The 23,454-nt window shown below is 41.8% G+C and overlaps 1 protein-coding gene across 2 annotated transcripts in view; it reads left to right on the top strand.

Annotated features, from left to right (window-relative positions):
* The window catches only part of zswim5 (zinc finger, SWIM-type containing 5), a 66,150-nt gene extending 43,127 nt beyond the window's left edge, over positions 1-23,023 (top strand). Inside the window, exons 2-16 of one of the 2 annotated variants that reach the window (XM_032565719.1) lie at positions 3,172-3,359; positions 3,653-3,821; positions 5,147-5,295; positions 7,017-7,167; positions 7,913-8,089; positions 8,203-8,379; positions 8,763-8,909; positions 9,028-9,165; positions 11,471-11,619; positions 12,904-13,006; positions 13,095-13,230; positions 14,119-14,276; positions 15,300-15,463; positions 16,771-16,852; positions 17,898-23,023. In XM_032565719.1, the coding sequence (XP_032421610.1) occupies positions 3,172-3,359; positions 3,653-3,821; positions 5,147-5,295; positions 7,017-7,167; positions 7,913-8,089; positions 8,203-8,379; positions 8,763-8,909; positions 9,028-9,165; positions 11,471-11,619; positions 12,904-13,006; positions 13,095-13,230; positions 14,119-14,276; positions 15,300-15,463; positions 16,771-16,852; positions 17,898-18,760 (2,951 nt within the window). In that variant the 3' untranslated portion in view covers positions 18,761-23,023. Of the gene's footprint in view, positions 1-3,171; positions 3,360-3,652; positions 3,822-5,146; positions 5,296-7,016; positions 7,168-7,912; positions 8,090-8,202; positions 8,380-8,762; positions 8,910-9,027; positions 9,166-11,467; positions 11,620-12,903; positions 13,007-13,094; positions 13,231-14,118; positions 14,277-15,299; positions 15,464-16,770; positions 16,853-17,897 lie in introns of both variants that reach the window. The other variant, XM_032565718.1, reaches the window with a different exon arrangement.
* The last annotated feature ends 431 nt before the right edge of the window (positions 23,024-23,454 follow it).

Raw genomic sequence — 23,454 nt, 5'->3', positions numbered from 1 at the left:
TTTCTGCTTCCTCTTTGGCTCTCCGCTGCGCTGATTTGGGTGAGATCAAATTTGGGGACACTTTGGGCTAATGGTTAGCACAAACCGGCTCTGAGAGTGTGCATGTCAAAAAGCAGGAGAGAACTGGGAAGCCATGTCTGACATTTTACGACGGTTACCGTGCTGCAACACAGAGTGTTTGAGCAGGAGGACTCAGTGGGAGATTATAACACTTTGAAGGACTCCTTGTGTCTATCACCGGCAGACACATCAACCTCTCTTTCTCCCTTTTGCAGTCTGTTCCTCATCCATCCTGTCACGCTCAGATGTCTTGTTGTGTCCAAAAGACGAATTGTCTTGGTCAGCAGCGTACAGTTGTTCAAAACGAGGGGTTTCTTGGTTTGTCAGAAGTATTGACGTTGGGTATAGATTCACGGCAGACATGGTCCAGTGACCCGGATTGGGTTATTTGTTTCTTATTTCTTTTAGCTGTAGTGGTGGTTTATGGTCAGGCGAGAAACATTAGAAACCATGCTCTTTTGGAGAGCAAACACAAGACTAGACATGTTGTCGCTACTAGGTCAGATTCCTCTTTGGTGTGGAAGTTGTTACTGTGGAAAGAGTCTAGGCTTGCCATTTCCAGTATCGGCGACAGCTAGAGGTATGGAGGTATGTCCGGGGATCACTCAGGTCGCTACCTTTACATTTGCAGTGTTGGTCTAGACTTTCTGTTTAAGCTTTCAACCTCATGATCATGCGCGATTTTGAAATATTGGCAGCCATTTGAGAATTACAGTCAAAGTAAGGGTCTAGATGTTTTCAATTAGATGTTTTTTTTTTTTTATATAAATAGGGCGAGAACTCTGGAAACTTCAGTCCAAAACACAAAAAGTTTAGAAACCTTTCATGAAGGTAAATCAAAAGTCACGAGGAGTGTCACTTTTCAGTGCGACCTAGAGGTCTGTGTCAGGTCATTGTGTTAGTATGTCAACCCACAGATCACTCACTGGGATGCATGTGGTTTCCTTGGCGCCGTGTTGAGTTGTCATGTCAAGGCGCTCGTCTGGTCAGATGGTTTTACACAAGCCAGACTTAAAAATAGACCTTTGTGGAAAAATACTGAAAAGGCACAAACATGCAGTGAAATGCGATTCAGGAACTCCAAAGGCTCATTTCTGCTGATCCACTTGTTTGTTCGCTCGCTCGTGCTTGCGGCACCGCTCCACGCCGTGCTGAATCACGTCCTGTTTCCTGCGCGCTGCAGCCGCCCGTTCCTCTGCGCCTAATCACTTGCATGTGAAAATTTCTAACTATGACACACATGTGGGCAGAATCTTTGGAGGTGGGATCGACTTTACCAACGGATCTCCTGAATAATCTGATCTCTTGAACGTTTTTGTGTAATTCAAAGCAGTTTGCTGTAGGATGGACCCTGCGGTTTACGCTCATACTCTAAAAATATATTTTGTTTTTGGATTCTGCTTTGGAGATGGATTGAAACACGCTTGTTAGGCAGCCCTGCCATGCAAGCACAGAGCACAATAGAGCTGACGTATTAATGACTGTCAAGGCATGTGGGACTAAGTCAGCGATGGAGTTTGGTGCTTCATTAGGGCTTTAGATCTGTGCCTTTCCTTTGGCTAAGACTCACTTATGTTTGCTTTTCGGTGGTCTTGATAGACTTAACTTTGCGTGGTTTTGTCTCTTCTCTTTTTTAGCTGGGGAAGCAGTAGTGAGCTTGGGTTTTAGGTTGGATTTGGTAATCTATTTTGTCGCACACACTCCTCGTCTTGTAAATAATTGACCTGTCACCGTTGGATGACATGGCATAACTGATTCTTTTACTCCTCTCCTCAATTCCTCCACTTTGTGCTCCTCCGTTTCTCCTCCCATCTTATCCCGCTGCATCCTCCGTTCTTTCATTCACACGTCTTTTCCTGCCTGCTTTTTGTTTCATTCTGTTCTGTATTCTTTGCTCAGTTTGTCCTTTCTTGTCACAATAATCCCTTTTAGAACTAGAGCTATAAAAGGTCAGCTTAGTAGGTGGTACGAGTTTTTTTTTCTTTTTCCTTCAAAATTTGTCATCAAATGCCAGTGAGTTCAAAATATTGTCGGCAGACAATGAGCCACTTGTTTTTTTTTTCTGTGCCCATGATGCTTTCAGGGTCACAGTGGGCTCTGTAGCCTTTTCTCATCGTTCAGTGGGGGAAAAGGCAGGGTGTACTCTGTGTCATCAGTCCACCAACTCAGGGACTAGAAACAAATGGTTAACTTGACACACGTGACCTGGACTGCGGTGGGAATCTGGTGCTACCACAGAAAAACCTGCTTGGGCATAAAAAGATACATTTCTCCTTTTCTTGACGCAGTCTGCCTGATATCCTTTTGTCTTTAAAGTTGCAGGAAGACATGTTGATGGTGGAATTAAGTGTTCCGATTGGAAAATGTGTTGCAGATAATCTTTGAATTGGTAGAACCCCCAGGTCTTCTGCGATATGCAGATCTCGGGTTATCAAGTTTGCTAAACATGAGCGTCCAAGAAGGTTGAAACCTTTTTTTTCTATATATATATTTCAGATAATAAAATATTACTTGATCATGCATTTTACATCACTTCAGAGTTGCATTTTCCTAGACGATCGCTGGAACTGAGCTGGGAGACTGACTGGTTAAAAAGCAAAAAAAAATTCAGTAGGAAAACAACTCCATCCAGCTGATTTTGAAATTGGCCAAACAGCTGGTTAAGTACAACCAATTATGTCTGATTTACGCGAAGTGTTGTGAAACACTGTCCATTAGCTGCGGAAGAAGAGCCCAGCAGAGGACTAGAGTAAATGGTCAGCTTGGTGTGAGAGGCGGCCCTAAAGATTAACTGTGCAAAACAGAATTAAAGTTAATTTATTTAGCCGGCCATCTTTACCCACCAGGGAACTGAATGTGTGTCCGATTTAAAACTCATCCCACCCTTTCAAAGCCCTTTTCTCTAAAGGGCACAAATGCTTCATCAGAGACGAGGCAAACGGTATCGGCACAGCGCCTTCACGAAGTTTGTCTTGATGGCCCGATAGTTGTAGATCTCTGATTACCCTGTTATTTTTTTCTTGCCTTCTTTTGGGTTTTCAATTGTCTGCATGATAGAAAGTAGGAAAAGTGTCTCACCGTTCGCCCTTGTCTCCTCCCTGTGTCTCCTAGGGTTTCATCTGAGCGGCACTGTGACCGAGCCGGCCACAGCCTCGGAACCAGAGGTGACCCACAAGGTGGCAATCAGCTTTGATCGATGCAAGATCACCTCGGTGACCTGTGGCTGCGGGAACCGAGACATTTTCTACTGCGCGCATGTGGTCGCGCTCTCTCTCTACCGGATCCGCAAGCCTGAGCAGGTAAGAAGTTGAAGATGTAGGGCGCGGACGGACGGCGACTTACCGAAGTATCCCTCGTGACCTCAAAGTTGAATTTGTTTAATTTGATTGATCGATACAAAGTGGATCACAATTTTAAAGGGGGAAAGATGAAGGGTATCATTTCTATTCAGCTCTATTTATGCTGATAACTTTAAATGATTATTTTCTTTCACTGTACACCATGTCGTCTTGGTTTGTCACATAAAAATGCATCGTGTTTATGTCATACCTTTTGACTTTTCTGTGGTTTTTTTGTTTGTTTTGTTTTGCAGGTGAAGCTCCGGTTGCCCATATCAGAAACTCTGTTCCAGATGAATAGAGATCAGCTGCAGAAGCTGGTCCAGTATCTGATCACTGCCCACCACACTGAGGTTCTGCCCACGGCACAGAAACTGGCCGATGAGATCCTCTCCTCCAACTCCGAGATCAACCAGGTTCACGGTGAGACTCCCCAGCTGCCTCATTTCAATCTCCCACTGAAGTCGTCTCTTTGGACAACTTGTTCGCCGTCTCGCTTTTGGACCGAATCCGTCGGGCGACAGCCGGCGCAGAAGTGCAACGCTTTTCCAAATCTTTTCAATGTAGTAGTTCCTCTGTGGCGGTCCAAACCATCTTCTCTGCAGAGGTATCTTCACAGTTACAGGCCAGACATGAAAGACGTCCGACTTGGGGGGAAAAAAATGCTTCTTGCTAGCCCACGGGCTGCCACATGTCCAGGCACCTGATTACTCTGGCGGCGCAGCAAGGCTTCAAATGCCTCATTTGATTTCTCAGTTTCATCTTCGCAGCCACCGCCACCCCCTCCGCCCCTCCTACCGACAGAGGCAGCTTGGATAAATCAGAGGGAAAGGGACTTGATTGATGAAATGGACGCTGGAGACGACAGGCAAAGACGTGGGAAGAAGGAAGGGGATGCTGACGGCGGTGATAGAGACCGAAGGAAAGGTTTTCTGGGAAACGGGAGAAAGCAGATGAGGGGAGAGGAAAGATGAAAGGGTCGGAGAAAGGATGGGGATTAAACAGAAGCTGAGAGCCGTAGCAGCGCCGCGTCTCGGGAACGACAACAAACCAGACGCATCCTTTCACCAAACAAAAGTCTTTATCTCCGTCTCTGTTTCATCCTGCTCACTAAATGTTGACATTCTCCAACGCTTGCGTCCAGGAAGCCCCACGCTGCGCTTCCTGTCCGGTGTTTGACAAGAGGGATCATGGAGGTTGGAGTTCAGGCAGTCCAGAAGCTAGGGTGCCTTTGATGGAGAAACGTTGCTTGTTTGCTGCTGCGCTCTCCCGGCCGGTTTGGAAACCCGTCTCTGGGTTTTCCTCAACTCGCTTCCTGCGAGATCAAAGCGTTCTCCCCCCACCGGAGCACATCTACATTTCTCCGTAGTGTTGCTCAGACACACAGAGACACACACAGCCAGAAGAAAAAATAAACTTGGCCCCAAGTCAAGCAGCATTTCTTATCTGGAACGTAGGTGTGCTGTAAGGTTTTCAAAAAAGAAACGCAGAGTTGAGGTTTTTCATTAGCGTTGTGCGATTGCATCTTGAAAGAAGCGTCTGTATTAAGTCGAAGATTTACGAGTCCAGTTTTTTTACGCCGTAAACTGCTCCTATGATCAATTTGATATTAGAATTAAGAACAGAACATATCCATGTAAAATAAACGCTTTATTCTACTAACACCAGCTTTAAGACGGGGCTGGCGCTTCACACTGTACTTCCAGATTTCCACGCTTGTCATTCACTGTCCGTGTTCATCTTCTCAGGTGCTCCAGACCCGACTGCAGGCGCCAGCATTGACGATGATAACTGCTGGCATCTGGACGAGGATCAAGTCAGGGAGCAGGTCAAACAGTTTTTGTCGCAGGGAGGATACTACGGCACCGGAAAGCAGCTCAACTCCATGTTTGCAAAGGTTCGCGTGACCAAATCATATGTGCGGATTAGAATGGGATTTGCCATGTAATTCGCTGTGTCAGATTGATGGGGTGCACTTGCAAACTTGAAGGTAAACGTAGCAACAAGGGTCCTTTGGATATTGTGTGGCCTAAATTTCATCTAGCTTAAGTCAGCTTGAGTATATTTGATTATGTTTTCTGAAATATCTTTTCTGGCTGAATGTGAGATTTGAAAGGGAAGCAAGCACTAATGACTGTCATGGGCTGCTAACCGGTCATCACAGTATCCTAACATTTTAAAAAACTATGTCTTTTAAAGTCTTTAAAACGTTAAAATTTACTACAGGTCAGAGGAAAACTAGTGCATATATGCCGTTGCATATTTCTGTCGTTTACTTGAAATCAAATTGTAGTACTTGCATAATTAACTTTACTACAGCAGATGATTGTTGCTATGTTAACATATTAGCTAATGTTAGCATTTGACTTGTGACCTAACAGCAGTGTGTTTGTTCATGTGAACATTAAACCTAGCTTCAGTTTAACAGTGTGTGCAGTTGATAGTGATATGCTAACGTTAGCATGTTTGCCAGTGTTAGTATTTTAGCTATTGCGTTATTTAGCATATAAGCTACTAGCATAGCAGTTAATGTTAGCTGGTGTTTGCTGACATTTTATAAGTAGGCTGTCATCTAATACTGACTTATAGGCCAATGTGAGTAATTCCTTAACATGCGTAATTGGTAATGTTTGTATTGTGTAGCAACATGCTAATGTTTGCTTATTTTAGTATTAACTAACTCTTGTTCTCTTGTGGTTTGTTTAAAGCAAATACACGCTGACACATTATTTGCAAAACTGAGGAATCATGTAAATTGTCGCAGAATATTTTTAATTAGATCATGTTTTTAAAATTTTGTGCAGTCTTAAAACCCTGGTATTTTACGCTACCGTCACACTATTGCATATCTGCCAGGCATTTTAATGGTGTAGGGTTATTCTCTCTTAGGTGCATATAACTGTAGCATCTCCAACCTACATATATTACACAAAAACTGTTTAATTTCCTCACTTACAGACCTACATAACATACATTTTTCAGAATGACAAGATGGGAAATGGTGCAACAGCAGATTTACTCAAAGTTATTGTAAAATGAGAATCTTACAATGGCCTGTGTCTACATCCAAAATACTTGTGTAACACTGGGCTCTCCATTTGTGTGCTAATCTACTTCTTTTCTGTAGTATCCAATAAAAGTTGTTAGACTTTCTACAGTCTTACATGCTTAGTTCTGTGTTTTCCATTCATTCTCATCTTAACATACAATTTCCATCCACCTTTCAATTGTGCTCCTATTGGACACTCGCTAATCCTCTTTTAGCTTTTTTTTTTTATTGCTTTCGTTACTAAACATATTTTCTGCCAAACAGTTCTCAATGTTTTCACTTCTTTAAAGGAACTAAAGATTTCTTCAGTCAGTGGTCGGGTTTCCTACGCAGTCTAACGTCCAGTGAAGATTAGGCAAGCATTTTCCTATGCTTGCCTAAATAAGCAGAAAATAGTTTGAAACCATAGGACGAAAAGTGAATATGTCTGCCTTCCTGTTTAGCTTTTGGCCTCCATCTGCTCTTAAACGGCTACTTTGACTTTACCGTTAAGGAGAACGTAGAGCGTATTACAGTGCTGACTTCGTTCCAGACCCGGTGAATTCCTCACAAGCTGCTGATCTTCTCAGGTACGGGAGATGCTCCGAATGCGGGACTCCAACGGCGCTCGGATGCTAACGTTGATAACGGAGCAATTCATGGCGGACCCTCGACTGTCACTGTGGAGACAGCAAGGCACAGGGATGACGGACAAGTGCCGGCAGCTCTGGGATGAACTGGGTAAGAGGCTACAAACTACCAGGAAGGCAAATTTATATTTTATTCTTTACATTTTTTTTAGGCGACTTGATGGTGGGTTTACAGGTCACTGCAGATCAGGCAGAATCCTACAGCTGGGACAAATATGGATTCACCTAGTTTGGTTAACATGCAGGAGGTTTTTTTGTTGTTTTTTTTTTTCCAGTGGACCGCTGTTCACTCTCTTCCTCCCAAGCTTCTCCTCTTGCTCTCGGCATGCGGCGAACGATAAAGGCTTACGGATCAATAGTGCTGCTCAACTTCTCTGCAATCAATCTCAGCATTTAGGAGGTCAATAAGAACACTTCCCGAGTGAGCGAGTGAGATCATGACACAGACAGAAATAACAGCCAGACGGTCAGATCATTTTTCTCTGGGATGCAGGCGTCTGACAGCTGGCACAGCTGGGGGAGTGTGTGTGCGTAATACAAATACTGATCATCTTTTGTTGTTGTTGTTGTTGTTGTTTTGATCATAATGTCTTAAAAGTCACCCCAAATCAAATTTGAACTAAAGAGAGTTTTGTTCAGATGGTTAAAAAAAACTATGTTCGGTTTTCTTCGTCTTTGTAAACTACGAAACTATTCCTGTCTCCTGAGATTTTTCTCATTTTGCCACGTTATAACCACAAACTTAAATATGGTATTGTGATTGAAATTGCATTCCAGAGCTTCCATTTCCTTTGGGTCCAAACACCTGACCCTTTCCTCCTCTCCTGCTCCCCCAGGTGCGCTGTGGGTGTGCGTGGTGCTGAATCCGCACTGTAAAAGCGAGGAAAAGAACGGCTGGCTGAAGCAGCTGAAGAAGTGGGGAGACATGGACGTCTGCCCGCTGGAGGACGGAAACTACGGCAGCGAGCTTCCGAACATCACCAACGCCCTGCCGCAGAGCAACCTTGCTCAAGGTCTGCACGAACGTGCACGCCTCCTTTACCGTAAAGCTCCGCTTTTCAGGCCGCTCCTCTCGTCCCCGCTCTCCTCGGTCACGATTGCTCATCACTGTCGGTGTTTGTGTCAGACTCTCTGTCCAGACCGAGGCGGACGGTGTTCAGCCGCGCCGTTGAGGCGTGCGACCTCCACTGGCAGGACAGCCACCTGCAGAGGATCATCAGCAGCGACTACTACATGTCTCCGTCCTACCAGAGGGAAGGGGAGAGCTTGCTGTTCAACCCACAAGGGCTGCCGCTCTGGCTAGGTGCTATCTCAATTCATATTCCCATTGAAATTGTGATTTTTCTTTTTTGGAGGGTTTGCGTAGAGTTATTATGTATTCATTTCCTCTTTATGCTGAGAATGACAGCACCTCTGTGATTGTTCCACCCCTGTTCTTTACTTCGCTGAAAGCTGACCCAGAACACTCGCACTCCCTCGCGCGCACAGTAATTCTGCTGATATTCGCGCCAGTATCTGCAGTAAGCAGCTTTCCAGCTCAGATCTGTCAGATTCTGCAACTTAAGCCACCTATCAGACACACACCGGCTTTCTGCTGAGACTGCACCGTGTGTGTGTGTGTGTGTATGCGCCGCCTGACTCTGCGAAGCTGTCCTGACCTCACCTCGTTTCTCTCACAACACGCAGACCACGTCCCGACGGCGTGCGCCCGCGTCGACGCCCTGCGATCGCACGGCTACACGAGAGAAGCGCTGCGGTTGGCCGTCGCCATCATCAACACGCTTCGCCTCCAGCAGCAGAGACAGATGGACATCTACAAGCACCAAAAGAAAGGTTCGAACATTAGAAACATTGTAGGGAGCACGGTTGATTTTCTGGATCGGGAGCGTTGTTGCAGTACTTTTTAATATTGACTGGGTTTTTGTTGTTGTTTTTCCATCTCTGCTTTTAGAGCTTCTCCAGAGAAATGTTACCTCCACCACCAACCTGGAAGGCTGGGTGGGTCATCCATTAGACCCAATTGGTTGTCTATTCATCACCCTCACAGAAACTTGCCGCATGGATGACGATAACTCTATGGACACTGGAGGTATTAAAAAAACTATATGATTTGCTTTTCCTCATTTCGCCTTGACAGAAATACAGTTAGCTAAAAGAGTGAGAGAGTTAGCTAAAAGAGCTAGCTAGCTCTTAGCTAGCTCTTATTGTCCCACAGTGGGGGAAATTCATGCTTAATGCTTCAAAACTTGCAACATATTCCAAGGATTTACATTCACATATTTGGCTTAAAACTACCTAGGTACTGCGTTTTAAACCGTACAGCTAAATAATCCTGGCTAACATTGACTTCAGCTAAAGTACTGTGTATATCCCATCTTGAGCCTCCAAAGTTCAATAAAGTACCACCAGAATGTGTCTCTCCTCAGCCATTGGTTTATACATTGGCTTTAATGCTGTCCTGAAACTTTGTCCGCTGAAACATAATTACAGTGAATCCTAATTTTCTCCTGGACTATCTGTTGTGTGTTTCTGCTGCTGCTACAGTGAAGATAAATTAAACCCATTGATTCTAAGAGTTATTCATCTTCAGTACTGATTGCAAATACTTTTAGGGCCCGGAAGGAGGGCTCCAGACCGGTCTCGAGCTTTTATTTTCTCTTGTTCTTGGGCTCGGTCTTACCTTTGCAGTGTGTTGTTTTGGTTAAGTAATTAACCATCATTTCATTCATTTTGTAGTGGACAATAAAAATAGTGTCCTGAAATATCAGTCGAACTCTTAAACATTTGGTGTCTTTCTTGAAAAAAGCAACCTTGACTCTATGCCTTCTTAAAGAGAGGTTTAGAAAATGTACACTGAATTATTTTAGGTTGTTGATATACTGTATATATATATATATAAATAGAACAAGTCTCTCCAAACTAATATTAATCGTTTAGAAAGTTTTACTACATTTGTCTCCACGGAATTTGAAATCCATCAAGTTGAAGACAACATAGGTTTAAACCTATATAACCAAAATATAACATGTAAAGATTCAATGTAAAAATCGGAACAGCCAAGGTTTTGGGTAAAATCAAAATAAGAACCTTTCTACCTTTCCATGGTAGTTTTATAGAGCACATTTTGATCTGGGTAATCTGTTGTTGTTGGGTTTTTTTTTTTTGCTCTACTGCAGGCTATGAAAACGAAAAAAGGCATAAATAACGACACTCTAGTTCCGTGAAGAGTTTCCTAAAGTGGAAACGCGCTTAACGACTGTTTGCTATAAGGTTGAATGCGGCCATAAAGTGATAGAAACTGAGTGGGCTGAACTGAACACACCCCTGTAGTTTGAGTGTGGTATGTATAGAACCCATCCCCATTTGAATTTCCTAAATTCTCCTCTTTGCACCAGCGGCCATTGCACTTTGTTTTTCGTTTTTTTTATTGTCAAAAAGCTTTGGGTAACAATACTGGCTGACCACTGGTAACGTGCTGCGTGTGGAATATGAAGCAAATTAGTTTCATTTTCAGCTCCGTGGTCATATTTTCATAACCCACGGAGAACAGCTGGAAGCATCTGTTTCTACGCTGGCCAGACTCGGCCTCTGTGTCGTCCAATCAAAAACCACCGTTACCCCCCCACCCCCCATCTCTCTCCTCAGCTTTATCAAATCAACTTATTGAGCCGCTGATTAGGAAGAAACAAATTGACCGTACCAGAGGGGGAAAGTCTGTGAAATCTGTTTCCATTTTTTCCACTCTTAACTCAACACATGCGCGCACTCCCAGCACAGGCTCCCTACCCACATATCCCTGGAATAAACAGGATTTAGGGGGATCTGTTGCTCAGAGGGGATTTAAGCTGAATGATGGGGTAGAGCGGAAGGGGTCGGGCGGAGCAGGAGAAAACAAATCAACAGCTGAGGCTCCCAGGGCATCTGTTCTCACTTATACTTTGTAAAGCAGCAGTGCTGGGTAAGCAGCCTTTTCAGCAAACGAGCTCAAACGAAGTTACAAACAATGTTTGATTCCCCATTTAATTAAAAGGTATACACATATTTTGTTCAAAATAATTAATCCGTAACGCCAAAGCGTGTGGCTGGTATGCTACAAACGCTCAGGTTTGAGTTCAGGTGGGCTTTGTGTGACTCCTTCTGTCTCAGCAGTTTCCTTTGTATTATTTCTATGATATTTAATTGAAACTATAACTGGTAAAGCACGTTGCCTTTTTGTGTTTTAGAGAGCTGGATAATATGTACATATATAATACAATTAACACACCGAACATTGACACAGCTTGAGTAGAACAAAAGCGGCATATGCTTGTTAACGTTTCAAATATGCATTCCTCTGATTTTCTCACCGGTTACTCATGTGGATGTTCGGACTTGTCCCTGTTTTCTCCAAGAAGGCGATCCCAGACCTCCGGTCTACCACCATGTGCCAGTGTGGGGGTGTCCAGATGTGGGGGAGTCCTACCTGACTCTGGCCTTGGAAGTGGCCCTGATGGGCATGGGCCAGCAGAGGATCATGCCAGAGGGATTGTATGCCCAGGACAAGGTGATTTTTGCGTCTGTTAGCAATAAATGCACAGCGCTCTCCTTAAAAGCATTCAAAACCTCTCGAGCGTTACCACGGTTTTGTCAAATTACAGCCACAAACTTCAGTGTGTTGAATATTGTAGACGTAGTCCTGGAAAGTGTTGTTCTACCATGAGAGTTGGGGGATTTCCAATGTTAGCTTTTTGACCATATTCATATTTTAAAAACTCCATTTTGATATTTTTACTGTGTTGGTATGTCACATCGAATCCTATGTAACTACTCAGAAGTTTGCAGCCATAACTAAGTCTGTATCAATAAGCAGTTAATCAATCAGTTCATCGCACAATAAATGAAAATAAGCTTGATAATTTCCATTCTGATGATTCATGTTTTTTGAATTTGTTTGCAGAGGCTTCATAATCCATTTTATTTATGGTTTCGCTTTTCTTATTTATTTAATTATTGTTTTTGGTTACCATTCTTTATTTTGGATATTTAAAATATCTTCCAGTTCCAGTGCTAAGTGTTCTTTGCAAAATGAAAGTTTATTAGTTTTTGAGAGGGCAAGCTTGGGATATTATGCCATTATTTATGTACATTATTAGAAAATGACCTCCAAGCTACAATAGTATTGTTTATCGCAATAATTACCTGGACAATTTATCGTCCAGGAAAATTTGGTATTGTGACAGGCTTACGAATAGCATGACAAAATGTGAAATACATCAAGGGCAATATAATTACTTTTGCATTTTTGGCTGTTTCATATCCTGGTTGATATTGGTTGTGCTTTATTAAAAATATATTCTCTACATATTAAAAAAAAAAAACATCCTGTTGAGGACAGTGTTTCTCTGATAGCAAATCACTATAATTTAACATCAGCTGGAAGTAAATGTCAGGCACCAAAAAAAAAAAAAAAGCATAGAAAAGGTCAGGGCATTTTTCTTTTCTTGAAAAACAAGCAGAAAGTCGCAGCACTTAAGTTCCCGGCGCACTGGAAGAAATCCGGGGAATGTTTCTTTGTGCAAATGGTAATCTGCTTTCGAGGGTTTAACGTCTGCCGCCGCAGACCTTTCTTAATGTCATCGGAATTAGCGACAATATTAACGGTTTAGACGAGAATTGCGTTTAAAACCCTATCAAATGCACGAAAGGACCTCTGTGTCGATCATTGGCTGGAATTGAACCCCGTCTGTCACAAAGTGTGGGGAGAAACGTTAAAGTTCCCCGCCGAGTGCGAATCCGTCGATTTCCAGGTAACATTTTGATCACGCTTTGTCTTCTCGCCGTGGTCCAGGTGTGTCGTAACGAAGAGCAGATCGTCTCCAAACTGCAGGAGCTGGAGCTGGACGACCTCCTGGTCCAGACGCTGCGGAAGCAGGCCGTGCAGCTGCTGGAGGGTACGCCGCCCGCCGCTCGTCGGCGCGTCGCACACGCGTTCGACGAAAACGTGACCCGCTCTTCCCTCTGTGTCCCTCTCGGTTTCAGCCGGTCCGTTCAGCGGCCTCGGAGAAGTCATCCACAGAGAAAGCGTTCCCATGCACACCTTTGCCAAATACCTCTTCTCGGCTCTGCTGCCGCACGACGCAGACCTGGCTTACAAGCTGGCTCTTCGCGCCATGAGGTGAGATATTCTTTCAATGCCACATAAAAAAAAAAAACTAACAGAAAAAACCCTCCCATTTTTAAATGTGTGGGCTAAATGATTCTCAAGGAATGTATTTATGCAGATTTTAAACAAAAGTTAGTAAATGTGCTGTTATGGAAACAATTATTTCCCACACTGCTGTTTAAAGTAAAAAAAACAACAATTGTGATGTTGAAATATTGATAAAGCAAGATTTTCAAATACATTTCTTGGAATCCTTGAAAAATGCTTTCACTTCAATTAGGCGTTTTTGAGATTTGGAAAGTGCTCGATTTCTGTGTAAAGTCTTTCAAAGTGCCTGATATTCAAACCTCACAGTTTTGATCTGGGTAATGAAAATAAAAAAATGTCTTTATATTTCATAGATTAAGCAAAGTTCCTGAAATTAAGGGACATTTTTTTTATAAATTGGTATTTTGTTGCAGTGTAAATACAAAATTTCACTGTCCCTGCAATGTAGAAAACAATTAGAAGACGTTATTAAAAAGGGATAAATGATGTCAAAATCATTCTGAATTGAAACTATCTTCTTTAATTCATTTGTATTGATTTTTGTTTGTTTATTTTATTTTCAATTTCCAAAGTGTCGTGCCGGAAAAATTTGAAAAAGCGAATTTTACTGCGTGGAAAAGTGTGCGAACCCTGGCAGCAACAGGCGGAGGAGGGGAATCGTCGTGTGAATATTCTCTCTGACACTTTCTGTGGCATCTAGATGAGCGAACTTTAAATCGTAGAATGGGGAAAACATCTTTAGGTTTAGCTTTTTAAACCAGTAACCCAGCAAAGCTCCATGTTTTAATGTTCGTGTAACGTCTCCATGAAGCGTGTTCCACGTTAAGCTCCGCTCTCTTCTCGTCCTCCAAGGCTTCCTGTCCTGGAGTCGTCGGCAGGCTCCGGGGACGTGGGCCACCCTCACCACGGCATCTCCATCGTTCCCAGCAGATACCCGCGCTGGTTCACTCTCGGCCACCTGGAGTCGCAGCAGTGTGAGCTAGCCTCCACCATGCTAACTGCTGCTAAAGGTAAAAAAAGTTCAGTAGAAACAAAAGCAGCTGAAGCACAACAGCAGGCCATTTTGTTATAATATAAAATTCCCTCAAATGTAGTCGCAGAAAACTGTGCTTTTGTTGTTTTTATATATATACATAGAGTATGTATATGATGACGAAATGGAATGGCTTCTGTCGTGAGCCATTTTTTTGGTAACAGCTTTTCTGGCTGCAGTGATTAATCTTCCAAGCAGGTGATTTATTTTATTAATCACGTCTGACAAGTGGGACGAGCCGCTAATTGAGCTCTCCCCCATTAAATAGTAAATGTACCACAACTAATATCCCAATTTCTTCTTGAAGTTGAAGCTCTGGGGCAAGAACGACAAATGTGAAAATGTCCGACTTCCTCTCTGCCCCAGCCTGAATTGCAGTGTCCGACTTGATGTTCTCCCTTTTAAAGCACAAGAATTCCTCCACAGATTCTCTCAAATGCTCAATGCAGTTTTTGTCTTTCATTTATGTGTTATGCTTGCAGTGCTGACCTTTGTTTTTAGTGTTCTGGAAATTACCCTAAAGCCTATTTTTGCATGATAAGCACTAAAGAACTATTTATATAACAACTGGCCTGAAGGGATTTAAAAAAACAAACAAACAAAGAAAGTCAAAGTTTTCCAAACCATATTTGCTTTCCAGTGTCTGGAAATTCCCACGATTACAAACTTTTTATTCCTTTACATAACCCACACTTGGTGAACGTTTTTAACCATATTCAATACTTGATACCAATATTACAATGTCTAACAAACATTCTGCTCCCCATCCCCCATCTACCCTGTAATCGTGGCTGCAGCAACAATATCAAGTTCCTACTTTGGGCGGACATGTTGGAATCCTTCAAACGAGGACGTTTTCTTTGATTGCAGAAATATTTGAAATCTGAATCTCGGTTTTCTCCTTTGCCAGCAGAAAAGATTTTACTTAAGCAAACCAGTTGTTAATATCTCCTTCTACTCCTCCTCCTCTTCTTCGTCTTTTTTTCCACTCATCCACAAGGGGACATGTTGAGATTGCGGACGGTGCTGGACGCCATTCAGAAAAACATCCACTCTTCTTCCCTCATCTTCAAACTAGCCCAGGATGCCTTTAAGATCGCCACCCCCGCAGACAGCCCGCCAGATATCACCCTGCTCAATGTGGCGTTGGAGTTGGGGCTGCAGGTACTGAGCGTGTGTGTGTGTGGGTGTGTGTGTGAGAGAGAAAAAGGGAGGCTGCAACTATCACAGTTTTACCACAGAAACTTTTGCCGCAGCTAGAGTTTCCTTTTAACAGACTTTCAAAACTCTAAGCTACAAATTGGCATCCAACAGAGTTAACGCTGTTGACTAGAAGAACCCACTTCATGGGTTCCTCCTCTGTGGAGGAATCTTTCCGCAGAGAAACGCAACAGATTAGCATCCTGCCGCATTAAAAATGTCCTCTACAGCTGAAACATTAATCAATGGAGAAATTAAAAATAACCCCAATGAAGTAAGATGCAGCAAAAAGTAAAGTTAAATATTGAGCTAAGAGGTGTTGAGCTATTTTTCCTCAGTGTCACATAAGCTGCTATGAACAAAATTATAGTGCATGTTTAATAATAACCTGTAAATATGTTTAAAAGTGACCTGATGTACTGATTATTGAAGCATTATTTTTGTGTATTTTATGTTATGAATCAACATTTTTTTTATCTTTAATTTATTTTTAGATGCCTGATAAGGATTTAAAAGCAGCTGTTTTTTCCACAAACAAAGAAATACAACATTTGATGATTGCTTATTTTATTTTATTTTTTTTACAAAATCTTTATTTTTTGTCTTTTTGTTATTTGTATCCCATACATGCCAATTTGGATTATTGCAGGGTTATTATCTGGTTCTGGTCATTTTAGGGTTTTTTTTTTTTTTGCACAGATCTGCTGATATCTCCATCACTCCCCTCCCCGGTAAATCATACATATTAAAAATCGCAGATTGACTCAAAAGCGGAAATATCTTCATCCATTGAAAACAGTAAAACATGAAAATCTGAAGGCACTTCAACACCGTGGACTTTTAAGTAATAATTTATTATTTTTTTTAACTAAAATTCTTGTTGCAAAGTTAGTGTTTTCAACAACTGTCTTTTAAGTCAGTGGCAGAAAAAATCCAGAAAGAAAGTGGATAAAAAAAGATATATTAATGGCTTCGGAAAATAACTGTAACCTGCGCCAGACATTTACAAGCTGCAACATCACCGTGACACGTTCGGCTGAAAGTATCAACACAAAAGCACTTTGCGTTTCTTTCACTAAAACATTTAACACTCATTTATCTACTTACTACATTGCGTCTTGTTCATTATGTTGTAATTTGCACCTTAAATATACAGGTTTTTACTACTTAAAGTTGAGAGCAAAGGTTTAAGATGTGTATTTTAAAAATGGTTATTTCATATTTTCCAGCTGCCACCACTTTGTTCTTACTCTTTTTGTGTGTTTTTGCAGGTGATGAGAATGACGCTGTCCACTTTGAATTGGAGAAGGAGAGAGATGGTCCGCTGGCTGGTAACATGCGCCACTGAAGTCGGTATGTTTCACCTTTTTCTTTTTTTTGACACCCCATTGAGACGCAGCAAGCAAAACAGGATTCCATCTCTAATTACAGTCCCTACGGTCTGTCTCGATTTTCAGCTTTAAGGCTGACTTTGACTTTAATTTTTAAAAAAAGAGAGAGAGATAATCAAACATATGCTGGGTTCACCACATGGAGGGATAAACATCAGTTTTCCATAAGGTATTTAATATTTTGATGATAGTGCAGGAGAGATAGAGAGCTGTAACTCTGCTGGTTGACAAAATTTATGCAGAGATTTTAAAGAAACTGCCAGAAGTGCTAAGAAAGGATTAGAGGGAAGCGAGGATAAAGAAACATGACTGAAAAAGTGCAGAGTATGGTTATAAGTTGACACAATCTGACTTATTGGGTGAAACAAAGCTGGCAGCTTTAGCACTGGTGACTCTCTGAGAAACCAGTAACCTGCCCGGTAACTAGATCTACGTGTGTCAAACTTGAATTCGTATGCTCAAGGAGTTTTACAAGATATTTAATGTCTGTCCATTCTAGAAACAAGGGTTAAATTTATACTACTTTACTGTGCATGTTACAAAAATGGATGAAAGTTGATCAAGATACAAACTTTTCCCAAGAAAACCTGCTAAGCCTGGGTTAGTTAGGGCAGTCATCCAGTGTGTTTTTGAGTTAACGATACAAATAAGGCAAACATAAAAAACCTAAAATAAGACAATGCTCGGCCTGGTGGGGGCGCAAGTAAAACCTGGTGGCCCGCCAGGCTGAAAATATGCTGGGGGAGACCCTGAAGAAATCTGGATTGCTTTTTGTGTGTCTTAAGTGTGAAATGTACAAATTTCAGCAAATAAATACCATTTAGCAAAAGGCTCTTATTTGGATGTTTGCGAATAATTCTGGTAGTAAAATTATTAATGGCAAGGATTCTGCATAAAAGTTCACACTAAATGATGATTAAGTCATCGTGTCTGTTTTCCTTCTCTTGCCATTTTTTTAAGAACTGGCAAAGCACTGAGTGTCCAATCCCATCTGTCTCTCCTGACAGGTCTGCGGGCATTAGTGAGCATCTTGCAGAGCTGGTACACTCTGTTCACGCCGACAGAGGCCACCAGCATCGTGGCGGCCACAGTCATGTCCCACAACACCATCTTGCGCCTCAGCCTGGACTACCCGCAGCGGGAGGAGCTGGCCAGCTGTGCGAGGACGTTGGCGCTGCAGTGCGCCATGAAAGACCCTCAGAACTGCGCCCTGTCGGCTCTGACGCTCTGCGAGAAGGACCACATCGCCTTTGAGACGGCCTACCAGATTGTGATCGACGCCGCCTCCACGGGCATGACGTACTCACAGCTGTTCACCATCGCGCGCTACATGGAGCACCGAGGATATCCGCTCCGGTCGTTCAAGCTGGCGTCTCTCGCCATGACTCACCTCAACCTAGCCTACAACCAGGACACGCACCCGGCCATTAACGACGTGCTCTGGGCCTGCGCACTCAGCCACTCCTTGGGGAAAAACGAACTCGCAGCCATCATCCCGCTGGTGGTGAAGAGCGTGCACTGTGCCACAGTGCTGTCCGACATCTTGCGGCGGTGCACCATGACGGCGCCGGGACTGGCCGGCATCCCCGGGCGAAGGAACTCTGGGAAGCTCATGTCAACGGACAAGGCGCCGCTACGACAGCTTCTGGACGCCACCATCTCGGCGTACATCAACACCACGCACTCTCGACTGACGCACATCAGTCCGCGGCACTACGGGGAGTTCATAGAGTTCCTCAGCAAAGCACGGGAAACTTTCCTTTTGGCACAGGACGGCCATATTCAGTTCGCCCAGTTCATAGACAACCTGAAACAGATCTACAAGGGCAAAAAGAAACTGATGATGTTGGTCAGGGAGCGCTTCGGCTGACCTTAACCCCGTCTCAGAGACCTCCTTTTTGGGAAGTAGTTAAACTTATTGGTTTATTTAAGTTTTTCTTATTATTATTATTATTTTGTTTTTGAATTTTTACTTCTGAATGTTGAGCCATTTCTTGACCAAGTCTTAAGTTTTGGTTGTGTTTCGTTTCTTGAATGTGAACCAAAAAGTGTTCGCTGTACTCGCTCTACGTTAACCGTTGCTTCAAAAGACAGGACCTAAAGTGTCGCAGAAGTAACAAGGAATCAAACTCAACCAATTAATATTTTTGAAATGATCAGAACATTAAAAGAATGTTATTATAAAAGAAAAAGAAATGTTTGCTTCCTGCTGGCTTGCGGCCATTTTGGATTGGGTGTGTGTAGTCTTTGTAGAGGTAAAGAAGATTTGGCTTCTCAAAGTGAAGGGAACTTCATAAGGAACACACAACGGTTGAAAACGCACAGTGTTAAGGTCATACCTCGACTGTCGGCTTTAACTCCTCTGTTAGGAATTGCCTCTCATTTCATTCAGGGCTTCTTAGAGCAGAGAGGATGGATAACACAGCTACCTGTTCTCACTAGTTGGGGTCTAGTGAGACTAGTTGGACATTTAAATACCTTCCCCTGCTGCATGGTGAGGGTGACGCTTTAGAGAGTGCATGTTTTGAGGGTGACGTTCTGGCTGCTTTCATTCCTAGTTTAGCCTTCACGTGTACATCAGTATATTCTTGTATACACTGTATGCTTCGTGTCATCCTCTTAGCGACATAAGATGCCATGTTTGATGAGGTGGACGCGTTCCTCGTGTCCTGAGATGCCACTTCACTGCTAACTCTGCTGCTTGTGGCCAAAGCTTTGAAAAGCGTAAAGCGTCAGCGCTAACATCAACATTCAGTCAACAGTTTAATTCAGGTATATCTTTTAGTTTCATCACTCTGTGACATTGAGCTGGCGATCTTTATGTTTCATTGCGAAACTTTGACAACAGTTTTGGACCTGGAACTTGGTCGTAAATCAGTTTGTCACCTGAATCCCTTTTCCATCACAAGAACATTGGCTAAAACTGAGAATTGTACGCATTTGTTTTATTTAAGCGTAGCCGCTGGACATATTTAGAAAATTTGCTGCCAAGAAGAACTGCTTAAGTTGTTATCCAGTTTTCACTTTAGTTTCACGGGGGCATTAATGTGGCTGAAAACAACAAAATCTTCCGAACACTCTATTGTTTAAGGAGTAAACTCATTTTTCTGTTCTTGACTGGCTGTTTTCTTTACAGTGTTTAGCGCCACCTTTTGACGAATAGTTGTATTGTCGCTGTCGCCACACTCAGGCATCAGTCACACAGACTTGTGAGGAAATTTACATCACCTGGGTTTTAAAATTTAGTGGACAGTAAAGTATTAGGCTTATAGTATGATACCTCACTACTGTTAGCATATTTTTAATGCTAATAGTAGCATTTAGCTTAATCCTTTACCTCTAGTTAGCCCTCGTACATTAACCACTTGAAATAATTGTTTGCTAGTTAACAAAATTAACAAAATTGTTTTAATCAGTTATTGTGTAATTACAGTAATATAAATATATAACCCCTTAAATTTATTGCGCACTTAAAAAGTGTCTGCTACCCGTTGTCCCGCCAAAAGTTTTCCCGCCAAAATGAATCATTTGCTACTTGACTAAATTGAGGTTGTTTTTTTTACTTTTGGTTTTTCAAAAGATTTTTTTTAAAAAAAGTATCAAGTGAACATCTGAAAGTAAATGCTAAGATTCCCCCAAGATCATTTTTTTAAAGAAAAAAAATTAGCATACTTTTGCTTACGTGTACATTAGCTAACAAACTTTATGTGTCAGAACTTCATATTTGAAAATTGACCCCCAAAAAAAAGGCATATTAAATTAAATCTACCTTTTGGTAGATGGCCAATATAGCATATATATGCTCAAAAAAATTCCCAAACCTTATGTTTTGACACATTTCACATCCATGTTTGATTAAAATCAAACATGGAAAGATGGCTGTGTAAAATTATTAAGGCTAAATAACCATAAAATTTTTTTTTTTTTTTTTGTTCTTGTGATGGAAAAATCTGTGAACCTTCCTGTGAATACTACTGGTGTGTATCATTCTTTACTGTGAAGACGAGTGGCCTTTTCCCCTCAAAGGTTTCAGAGATGCACAGTGAACCGCACGAAAATTACTGTATTTTGTCGCAACTTGATGCGTTCATTGCAAGTATTCGAGGCCGCGTGGCTCGGCACGGGAGGTTACCTTCTCCGTGGTCCGCTGTCTCACCCGGTGGCAAAATGTCATCTCTAAACAAGAGCTTAAGTCTTTAACTGATCAGACTAAATGTACAAGCACTTCACACAGTTACCTCTTCAGTACGTTCCTGCCTGCATTTATTTATTGATTGTTTTGTGACATTTGTAAAATTATTTTTAAAAATTTTTTCTAATCACTGAGTTTGAAATGGCAGACACACAGAATAAGAACCACACTGGTATTTAAATAAAAGAGGCTACATGAGTTGAAGGGTTCTGGAACAGAGGGACATTTTTTTTTTTTTTTTTTCCTATCTGCTTCGACATTCCACGAGAGCAAACTTTTTTTTTTTTTTTACGAACTGTACCCGGGTAAGTCGGTCGTGATAACTGCGCCTTTTTCGGATCAGGAGAAATGCAGATAAGAGGAATGGGCGGGGAAAAACTGAGGAGGGAGAGGAGAAAAAAAAAAGGCCGAACTCAGTTCTCAGGGACATCACTTAAAGAAACAAAAACAAAAAGTAGTAGCATTAAGCATTTAAGATATTGTAAATAATAAAGTGTCAATTGAGAAAATTGTAAAGTTCTAATTATTTATAATGAATATGTTATGTGGGTTTTTTTTTTGTTTATTTTCGGCGGGGTGTACTTGAACTGTTCTGCGTGGGGGAAATTTGACGCCGTTTCTTTTGTAAGAGCAAAGATTTCAAGGCATTTCTCAGGTGCTCCTGTGTTTCTTTTTTTGCTAACAAAAAAAAAAACAAAACAAAAATCATTTTTGTTTAGTTTGCAATGACAAAAGAAAAAACTGTTTTCCAAGAAGAAAGTTGTTTTTTTTGTTGTTTTTTTTAAAGAGTTGGGAAGATTGAGGGAGGCATACATTTGTAAACTGATTTGTACTAAACCTGACTATGCAGAACCACTTTGAGGATCTCGCCCTGGAATGAAATTGAGGAAATGTGGAGGGCGAGACCTAGTGGGCCGAACCACTATCAGAAAGAAGAAGAAGAAGGAGGAGGAGGAGGAGGAGGACAGAATGGAGAAAAGAGGAAGAGTGCTTGCGTTGGGTCGATGTTACATCTGCTGCAACTTCTTGAGGTTGAGGCGAAGGAGGAAAAAAAATGAACCAATGGTAGAAAATGCCTTTCTGACCGATCAATGTACAAAGTTCTTTCTTTCTTTTTTTTTGTGCGTCTTTGTTTTTTTACTTTATTTCTGTCCTTTATTATCAATACCGGAGCCTTCGGTGTCTTCTTGCGTGGTTACTCTGCAGTGAGACGGAATAACACAAACATTTGTGTTGGCAACAGTACCTGATGGCCTGTTTCATTCATGATACCATTTAAAAAAAAAAAAAGAAAAACATTTTCTTCTCAGAGTTGACTTATTTTTTTTTTTTTACATTACTGCCGTTTACTTGTTTTTGTCCCCATGAGGTTGGATGTCTCTTCTGTCGATCTAGGATGTGAAGCTGCACGTCGCGGCGTTTTCCCTCCGCACACACGCACGCACGGCCAGCTTATGCAAAACTAAAAAGATGCGAGGCTTCGACATCGCAACATTAACAGATTTTCGAAAAAGGTCCACAGGCGACACCACTTCACCAACTGCGTAACCCGAAACTAATTCCTGAGGGTTCTGTTTTAAGTTTTACCCCCCACCTCGTCTTTTCTTTTGTTTGTAGGAGATTACTGTTTGCTAGTAGAGATGTAGTTCACCTCCCCGTTTTGTTTTCGTTTCAGATCCATTCTTAACTTAAGGGATAATTGAAAGTGTTTGTTGCCTCTTTGTGCTACTGATTTTTTGAAAAGGTATTTCCAGTATTTGTTGCCACAGAAGTATCATAGCTTATGATCACTTTTTTTGTACCTTTTCTTTTTTTTGTGCGACTTCTTGAGCTACTGTCTATAAAGCAAGATTTTATTACTATTTATGTAACGCTACTACCATTTTATATTGATTTGTGTTGAGATCTCAGTGCTTTTCTATGAATAAAGTGTGAAACACATGGCGATGGTTGGAATTTTGTTAAGAAATTGAGCGCAAAATTAAACCCTATTTGTAGAGTAGGCCTTTAGCCTGAATTTATTCACAATTATTTGAAAAATAAAATTTGGTTTAGCTGCCAAGCTAGCTGCTATGTTTAGCAGATTACATGTTAAAGTGGGTTTGATGCATTTGGTATAATAATAACATTTTTCAGTCTGGCTGCAGATAAGTTTTATTTGTATTATGAAACAGAGTGTTACAACATTCTGTGCAATTATTACTGTTCTATCGTCACATTATTTAAGATGCAGCAAAGTTGCACCCGGATGTAGTTCATGTTCGGATCACTAAACTGACCCTAGGAATGTGCAAATGTATTATTAAACAGCATATAAGCTGCCTTATCAATAAGACAAGAAGGTATTAGGAAAAAAAATCTTCAATTAAACG

The sequence above is a fragment of the Xiphophorus hellerii genome, chromosome 6, assembly GCF_003331165.1.
Source record: "Xiphophorus hellerii strain 12219 chromosome 6, Xiphophorus_hellerii-4.1, whole genome shotgun sequence".
Taxonomy (NCBI): domain Eukaryota; kingdom Metazoa; phylum Chordata; class Actinopteri; order Cyprinodontiformes; family Poeciliidae; genus Xiphophorus; species Xiphophorus hellerii.
This window is presented reverse-complemented; position numbering and strand designations above follow the sequence as displayed.